Source organism: Ananas comosus, linkage group 16, assembly GCF_001540865.1.
Source record: "Ananas comosus cultivar F153 linkage group 16, ASM154086v1, whole genome shotgun sequence".
Taxonomy (NCBI): Eukaryota; Viridiplantae; Streptophyta; class Magnoliopsida; order Poales; family Bromeliaceae; genus Ananas; species Ananas comosus.
This window is the reverse complement of record NC_033636.1, coordinates 48,026-57,738: the sequence shown is the minus strand read 5'-3', so window position 1 is coordinate 57,738 and position 9,713 is coordinate 48,026. Positions and strand designations below refer to the sequence as shown.

At 29.3% G+C, this 9,713-nt stretch overlaps 2 protein-coding genes across 2 annotated transcripts in view; both read left to right on the top strand.

Annotated features, from left to right (window-relative positions):
* LOC109722548 (receptor-like protein 12) overlaps nt 1-5,025 on the top strand; it is a 5,558-nt gene extending 533 nt beyond the window's left edge. The window contains exons 2-5 of the mRNA XM_020250640.1: nt 3,200-3,337; nt 3,715-3,861; nt 4,351-4,453; nt 4,992-5,025. Coding sequence (XP_020106229.1) covers nt 3,200-3,337; nt 3,715-3,861; nt 4,351-4,453; nt 4,992-5,025 — 422 coding nt within the window. The remainder of the gene's footprint in view (nt 1-3,199; nt 3,338-3,714; nt 3,862-4,350; nt 4,454-4,991) is intronic.
* Nucleotides 4,959-9,713, top strand: part of LOC109722547 (leucine-rich repeat receptor-like protein kinase PEPR2) — a 14,095-nt gene continuing 9,340 nt past the window's right edge. Inside the window, exon 1 of the mRNA XM_020250639.1 lies at nt 4,959-5,138. Coding sequence (XP_020106228.1) covers nt 5,060-5,138 — 79 coding nt within the window. The 5' untranslated portion in view covers nt 4,959-5,059. The remainder of the gene's footprint in view (nt 5,139-9,713) is intronic.

Below are 9,713 nucleotides of genomic sequence, written 5' to 3'. Positions count from 1 at the left end.
AAATATAAGGTGTCCATAACAAAAAAAAAAAAAGAAAAAAGTTGAAGGGCCCATTCGTAATTTCCTGTAATAAAGGGGTCTCCATACTTTTTAGATACGTTTTTATCCAAAAATAAAAAAAGAGAAACGGCAAGTTTACAACTGCAAATTTATCCAACTGCAAAATGCAACCATATACTTGTTGGTGTCAGGTTGGGCCGAATCATATTAGAAATAGCTGGATATCGAATTGGGCTGAAACATGTTCGAAGTGGCTTGAGACTGGTCGGATCGAATTATAATCGAGATTCGTAAACGATGTGTCTGAACACTTTAAGTGAATTAGTTGCGTATTTTTAATAGCTCGAACTTTTAGGATTGCCAGTTAGCACTAATAAATCGACAGTACTTTTCTCTCTGTCTCAAGGATCCTCTTTAACAAAACCAACCCTTCAACACTTTAAGTGAATTAGTTGAAGCACTAATATTTTTTTAATTTTTTTTTTTCACCACCCCTGAGGCCTTGTTGTCTCACCCATGTAGCTTGATTTACCCTCTAAATGAATGAAGCGGATAGCGTGCTATCTTTTTCTCAAAAAAAAAAAAAACGAAATCCTAATTACAAGGTGCATGCTCTCTATAGAATGATTTTTCACTCCTATCAAGTTTCCAATATATATTTATATATATATATGAAAGCGTAATATATAAATAAATAGAGTAAACACTAAACCACGTCCATGTCATCACAACGAGACACGGAGCAAGCGATGTTGCATAAAAGAACCAAATATAAGACGAAGGGATCAACGAAATTGAGCGGAGCAGCATATGCCCTCCTCCCCATAATCCCCTCTTGTACTCGATAATTCAAATTTGCAACTTGCAGATGTAGGACCCCCCGAACTATGGGCCACCTTGAAAAAACTCCCTTTACTTTATTTAGTTATTTAATTTTTAGGGAAGAAAAAGGCCTTTTTTACATAACAAATTTACTCGTTCTCTAATCTTGCATGTTTGATTTATCTTTTCAATTTTGCAGATTCGACTAGTATCTTTAAAAATTTACACAACTTGTTCCTCTATCTGAGATACGTATAAAATACGCATATCAAACCGTTTTGTATGACAAGAATTCTTTGTCCCGAAAAAATATGATTGAAATAAAAGGACACAGCCAACCGCTATTGCACATATTTCGAAAAATTGTCTGGCGTTCGTCGTCTTTAGTCCAGACCTTTCTTTTTTTTTTTTTTTTCTGGGAATACGGAAATCTAACGGTACAAAACAATTTGATGTTTTTGAAAAATGGACCGAATTTGCAGATCTAAAAACATGGACAAAATCAGAAAAATTGCAAAATCAGTAAATTTTTTGTCCAAAAAGCCATAACAAGTGTAATATATAAAAAAATAATTTAGAAACCAAAGTGTTTAAATTGAAAGTACAAATTACTGTGTGTACCTTGATTTTCTTTTTTTATTAGTATTATTATTATTATCAATCTCTTGAGAAGTCCCGTGGGTACACCTTCGTTCTCAAAACACCTCTTTTTATGCGGTTCATTAATAACTAATAGATAATATATTACTCAATTTATTTATTTCACAATTATACAATATAGAGAGAAAGAGAGATAGGCTTCTATGCTTTCCAATGTACGGATGCCTTTCTACTTGCAAGTTGTTTTCAACGATGGGACATCCGATTCGGTGATCGGTTTCGTTAGACAGAATCGATATTATTGGAACTATCTAGAAACCAAATTTTATAATCTTTTGACTTCATTTGACTAGTGAACAAGTAGTTTCAAAATGAACGGTTGAAAATAAAAATATTATAAAAATTAGTAATAAAAGACTCAAATTTCAATTCACAAGTATTGATCTTGTTATTGATATTAAGTATAATTTTCTATTAAAACTTCATATAATTTGAATTATTTTACACCGTTGAGCACAAGGGGGTCTACACTCATAAGAGTATAGTAGCCCTAGCCTATATATATATATATATATATATATTAGGGCTATTATACTCTTATAAATATAGAGTTCTTATATACGTATAAGTTTTCAGCTGAATGTGCGGTTAGAATGGTAGTGGTCCCCGGTCAGAATAATAGTGATCCCCTAGGGTTGAGTGTGTAGTTGGTTGAATAATATGATCGAACGAATGAGAATGATCAAAAGGTAGGTTTAACCGTCGAAAATTTATGAATATAAAAACACCTATACTTATAAGAATATTTTAGCTAAACTCATATATGTATAGAGTAGAGCTACTTCCGATTAATTTTTTGACTCTTAAATCGGTTCTTTTAATTATTTCTAATATTTAAATTAATACTATTATCCTGTGGGGACCACTCAACTTTAAAGCTATTACTCAACTTTAGGGGAGACTATAATCATCCAAACCGCATGATTCTTGATCCAAGAGTCAAAAAATCGAAAGTATCAAATTCTCTATACTTTCGATAGAATAATAGCTTTACACTTATATATATATATATATATATATATATATATAGAGCAGGGCTGCTGTGCTCTCAGGAGCACGGAGGCCTCCGTGCTCCTGAGCCGTTTTCGATGATGGAGTTTTCGAATCGACNTTAAAAATACAGTAATTATAATTATATATATTTTGTTGGGTTGAATATAGTAAAAAAAATACTATATGTATAAATATTTGAATTTGCATGCTATAGTTGAGCCTTCTCGTACAATTGTAACTGTAATAGTTAAATTTAAATGTATCAATATAAATATCGGATTTGAATATGTATGTAGTTATAACTATACCCAATAGAACCAAATAACTCCTTATGTTTGTTTGCTGACTTTTTTCTTTTTTTTCTTTTTACTAGCGGTTAGTAATTTCCTTTTTACTTTTGGCTCCTTCTTTTCTACTTCGTAAAATTGTTTAAGCACCATATTAATATCAGGCCTTAAATAATTAAGTTAGTCAGTCCTCCATTTGAGAAATAATCAAATTAGTGTTAGAACCTATTATCTTTTCATAACTAACATCCATGAGGAGTCCTAAAGTTGGGAAACAATAGTTCAAAGAGCACACTAGCTGTTGAAGGTAACATGTTGTATTCCACCATAAAAAGTTCTCTAATGGGAAGATTTATATGCTGTTGCAAATCATAATCAATACTTTCTTTTGTTGACTTATGTCTTTCTTGTGTCTTCTTTCTGGTCTTAATTACTAGGATTGAAGAAGCTAAAGGTGCTTGATCTTAGTGACAACCAACTTACAGGAGAGATCCCGACGTCTTTGGGATATCTGACATCTCTCGAAGTTTTGAATTTGGGTTTGAATGAATTAAATGCTTCACTTTCTTTGAAAGGTATGGTTTTGATAATGTCATTTCAAAATTACTACATGCCTCTTTTGAGAATTATGCGATATAATATTATGTATATCGTATTATCACGTCGAGAATTCTTATGCTGAAGTTCAATTCAACAATTAGAATTTTCAATTCTTATGCTATCTATTCGGATAAAAAAATTTAAAATTAAACTAAAAAAAGGAGGAAATAAAATAAATATATGAAATGAAGGAAGGAAAAAATAGATATATTGTGATTAATTTGGTGACGATTCTTAGAGAAAAATAAAGAGGATATTTTATATATATATATATATATATATATAGAGAGAGAGAGAGAGAGAGAGAGAGATTCTCATGTTGACTAACATCTTTCTTGTGTCTTCTTTATAGCCTTAGTAGGATTGAAGAAGCTAAAGGTGCTTGATCTTAGTGAAAACCAATTTACAGGAGAGATCCCAATGTCTTTGGGATATCTGACATCTCTCGAAGTTTTGAATTTGGGTTTGAATGAATTAAATGCTTCACTTTCTTTGAAAGGTATGGTTTTGATAATGTCATTTCAAAATTACTACATGCCTCTTTTGAGAATTATGCGATATAATATTATGTATATCGTATTATCACGTCGAGAATTCTTATGCTGAAGTTCAATTCAACAATTAGAATTTTCAATTCTTATGCTATCTATTCGGATAAAAAAATTTAAAATTAAACTAAAAAAAGGAGGAAATAAAATAAATATATGAAATGAAGGAAGGAAAAAATAGATATATTGTGATTAATTTGGTGACGATTCTCCTTAGAGAACTGGGTATCAATACGGAAATGATATATGTTGTTTTGTCTTGTTTTGAAATCTTTTGAATTGTTTTCCGAAATGAAGAGATCCTAAGATCACTATAAATTGAACCACGAGATTAAAAAAAAAATTCTTTAAGAGAAAAAGAAAGAGGATATTATAGAGAGAGAGAGAGAGAGAGAGAGATTCTCATGTTGACTAACATCTTTCTTGTGTCTTCTTTATAGCCTTAGTAGGATTGAAGAAGCTAAAGGTGCTTGATCTTAGTGAAAACCAATTTACAGGAGAGAACCCATTGTCTTTGGGATATCTGACATCTCTCAAAGTCTTGTATTTGGGTTCGAATGAATTAAATGCTTCTTATGGTTTTGATAGTGTCATTTCGAAATTACTGCATGCCTCTTTGGAGCCATATGCAATATAACATTATGTATATCTTATTATCACAAATAGTTCTTCGAGACTTCTTATTCTGAAGTTTAATTCAACAATTAGAATTGTCAATTCTTATGCAATCTATTCGGATAAAAAAAATTTAAAATTAAACTAAAAAAAGGAGGAAAGAAAATAAATGCATGAAACGAAGGAAAGAAAAAATAGATAAATTGTGATTAATTTGGTGACGATTCTCCTTAGAGAACTGGGTATCAATAAGGAAATGATAAAGAGATGTTGTTTTGTCTTGTTTTGAAATTTTTTGAATTGTTTTTCGAAATGAAGAGATCCTAAATCACTATAAATTGAACCATGAGATTAAAAAAAAAAATTTCTTTCAGAGAAAAAGAAAGAGGATATTATAGAGAGAGAGAGAGAGAGAGAGAGAGAGATTCTCATGTTGACTAACATCTTTCTTGTGTCTTCTTTATAGCCTTAGTAGGATTGAAGAAGCTAAAGGTGCTTGATCTTAGTGAAAACCAATTTACAGGAGAGATCCCAATGTCTTTGGGATATCTGACATCTCTCGAAGTCTTGAATTTGGGTTCGAATAAATTAAATGCTTCACATTCTTTGAAAGGTATGGTTTTGATAGTGTCATTTCAAAATTACTGCATGCCACTTTTGAGGATTATGTGATATAATATTATGTATATCTATTATCAAGTATAGTTCTTCGAGACTTCTTATTCTGAAGTTCAATTCAACAATTAGAATTGTCAATTCTTATGCAATCTATTCGGATAAAAAAAATTTAAAATTAAACTAAAAAAAGGAGGAAAGAAAATAAATATATGAAACGAAGGAAAGAAAAAATAGATAAATTGTAATTAATTTGGTGACGATTCTCCTTCCAGAACTGGGTATCAATAAGGAAATGATAAAGAGATGTTGTTCTGTCTTGGTTTGAAATATTTTGAATTGTTTTTCGAAATGAAGAGATCCTAAGATCACTATAAATTTTACCATGAGATTAAAAAAAATTAGAGAAAAAAGTGTCACACCCCAATAATCCCACATCGGATAGGAATGAGGATGTGATTGGGTATACAAGAGACTTAGACACTAGTAATAATAACTGGGCTTAAGCATTTTGAGTCGGTAGTTGGGCCCAACGAGTTATTATTGCTAGTGGACTGGGTCGTTACATTTGGTATCAGAGCTAGTTCACCAGCCGGAAGTGTAAGATGAGTCTTGGCTGAGCTAAGGTCGGAATGACAGACTAAGCTAGGGTCGGTGATTGACAGGCTAAGTCAGGGTCAGAATGGCAAAGGCTAGCGAGACAAGTCTCACATCGCCTGGTGATCTTGGGCTGTGTGTATGATTGGGCTGACGAGGACGTCAGGGCCTTAACGCTGTCACACCCCAATAATCTCATATCGAGGACATCAGGGCCTTAACGCTGTCACACCCCAATAATTCCATATCGGATAGGAATGGGGATGTGATTGGGTATATAAGAGACTTAGAAACTAGTAATAATAACTAGGCTTAAGCATTTTGGACTGGTTCGTTACAAAAAGAAAGAGGATCCCATATCGGATAGGAATGAGGATGTGATTGGGTATATAAGAGACTTAGAAACTAGTAATAATAACTGGGCTTAAGCATTTTGGACTGGTTCGTTACAAAAAGAAAGAGGATGTCAGAGAGAGTGAGAGAGAGAGAGAGAGAGAGAGATAGAGAGAGAGTGAGTGAGTCTTCTTTATAGCCGTAGTAGGATCGAAGAAGCTAAAGGTGCTTGATTTTAGTGGAAACCAATTTACAAGATAGATTCCGACATCTTAGGGATATCTAACATCTATCAAAGTCTTGCATTTCAATTGAAATAATTTAAGTGCGTCACTTTCTTTGAAAGGTCTGTTTTGATACCGTCATTTCAAAATTACTAGCCTTTTTTTAAGATTATACAATAGAATATTTATATCTTATTATCATGTATAGTTCTCCGAAAGTTTTATGCTGGAGTTCAATTCAACAATTACAATTACGAATTCTTATACAATCTATTTGGATAAAAAAAATTAAATTAAATTTTAAAAAAAGGAGGAAAGAAAATAAACAGAAAATAGAGGAAGAAAAGAAAAAAAATTGTGATTAATTTGATAACCACTTTCTTAAATGATTGAGGAAAGAGATAAAGAAATATAATGTTGTTTTGTTTTGAAATTTTTTGAATTATTTTCCAAAATGAAGAGATCCTACGATCATTATAGGGACTGTTAGGCCTATATTCTGGAATAGTGATTTCTACAGAAATGATTTTAGTTTGGAGAATTAATTTTGGCTAAAAGCTGTAAAGTGTTTAGCCGAGTTTTGATAGAAAGCGATTTTTCCAAAGTAATTTGTAAAGCTGTTTGGAAAAAAAAATTTGCTGTTTGAAAATAATAATTTTATAACGAATTTTATTTTAAAATAATTTAAAACTTAAATTTAAATTTAAAATTAAATTTAATATTTAAATTTTAATTTCCTTAAAAATTTAAATTTTGCTATTTAATATAAAATATAAATTTAAAATTTGAAAATTTAAAATTTAAAAACTTAAGATTTAAAACTTGAATTTTAAATCTAAATTTAAAATAAAATTTTAAAATAAAATTTGGAAATTACAATTAAAATTAAAATTTAAAATTTTGATAATTTTAAATTGATAATTTAAAATATGAATATTTAAAATTTAATAGTTAAAATAACATTCAAAATTCAAACTTAAAATTTAAAATTTTGAATTATAAAAATTTGACGTTTGCAATTTAAAAATAAAATCTCTAATTTTAAATTAAAATTTTTAATTTTTTATAAATTTAAATTTTTAAAATTTTTTATTTTTTCTTAAATTTTAAATTTTTAAATTTTAAATTAAGAAATTTGAAATTTAAATCTAAATTTAAAATTTTTAATTTTTAAATTTAAAAGCTAAAAATTTAAATTTAAAATTTAAAATTTAAAATTTAAATTTTGAATCTAAAATGAAAATAAAAATGTAAAATTTGAATCTAAAGTCAGAATCGGATTTCACAAAGCTAGTTTTAAGTGCTTCTAACTTTGGGCCTCGAAAACCAGAACATTAATTCTAAATAAAAACACATTTTGATTTTGAAAACAAGATTGCCAAACGTTTTATTGAGCCGAAAATTAATTTTTGGCCCAAAATTACTTCTCAAAAAGTAAGTCAAACACCCACACAAATTGGACCATGAGATTTAAGAAAAAAAAATTTGAAAGAAAAAAAAAGGCTATTATAGAGAGAGAGGGGCATTCGGAGAGGAGGTGACCCGCCTCTTTCTCTCGTCGGTACACCAAGAGAGAGGGAATTGATAATAAAAGGCGCACTGATGACGATGCATGAAGGTTCCGCAATCCGCTCCTTCTCCGACAATGGCAACAGTGTGCAAGGAGGCCGCATAGCCTCTTCTTTTCTTCTTCGGCGGTGGCAACGATGGCGATCGCCATCATCAAAATAGAAAAACATTTCAAAATACATGTACATGCGTATGATTATTGCAAATATGAATATTTTTTTCAAAAAAATTAAACCAATCATCTTTTTATAAAAGAATTCATCTAATAGAGTAAGCCCACTTACAATCCCAGGAAGTGAAAATTAGCACAAGTAAAAAATATGAAGAATCTAGCATAAACATAGCATAGGCGACAAATTATACTTATTATTTTAAGAAGAACACAAGAATAAAAAAAACTAGTGCAGGGCCCGCGCTTCGCGGCGGGTTGATAGTATTTCAGATATTTCAGATATTTCGGATATTTTAGTCAATCAATATATAATTATTAAAATTTTAAAATTGAAAAAAATTATAATAAAATAATACAAAAAAAAAGCTCATATAGCCTTATATACATTATAGAAACTAATCTTTTTTATTAATATATATTTTAAATTTTCAGTATATGTAGAATTATAGTTTTCTAATAACCCGCCTAAAAATTTAATCAAACATAACAAGTTTTAATAGCTATTCTATAAATAATTCTAATCAAACTTAAAATTGATTGGAAAAAGAAGAAATTATTATATGCATTTGGTGTATATTAACACATTATACACCATAACTTTTATTAAAGGACTAATTTTCAATATTAAAACTTAATTAAAGATATCTGATCTACAAAGTATAATAATTTAAATATGTTTAATGAATTAAATTTTAAAATCTCTATTGAAGGTTTTAAGTATGTGGTATATATACTTATATACACCCGGTGTATAGAATGTTTAATAGAGTGCACTCATAATTTCAAAAGAGGATAAATTTTTGTTTTCACCTGACGTATACTAATATTTTACACACTGCAAAAGTATATTAGATGATTGATAAAATATTTAATAATTAGTATTGTAAAATGTAAAACAAAATATGATATAGTATATGTAATATAAAATATTTAAATGATTTATTGAATTACATAATTTTATATTTGATGTACTTTTATAGTTGGTTTACGATTATGCACCGGGTGCATCCAAAACACAAATAAGCTATATGGCAAGTTCTCATTGGTTGTTGGTATAAGTGGAGACGCGGCTCATTGAGAAGCCTTTTTGGTGATGTGACCGAACAATCAATTTATACTAGTGAAGGACCCGCGCGTTGCGGCGGAATGATTCTGTAAAAATAAATAAATAAATAAAATAATATAAAAAAATAATAAAAAAGAGTCAAAAAATTATATAAAAAAATAACTAAGGGATAAACAACTATTACTGCAATAAAAATATAAAAATAATAGGGCAAAAACTATAAGAATAATAGATTATATTTATAGTAGCAATAAACGTTGATAAAAATTTATCAAATTTAATATACATAATTTAAAAGATACTCTCTCTCCTCTTAACCAAACTTAAAAAAAGAATTTTTAGATTCGGTTTGGGATTTAGTCACCTCCTCTCTCTCAATTTCATAATAACTACCTGATTTTAGAGTATATATCTTTTTAAACTATTATTTTCATTTTAAAACTTTCTAATATAAATATGAAAAGCAGGAATTTTGATATTCTGCTCTATCTGAAATTAGTAGCCTGAAATTACACAATATTAAATTTGATACTCCGTACATTACGAAAGTAGGAGTTTGAAATTAATCAACATTAAAGACTGAACTTTATTCTCTATATAGTAAAATCATGA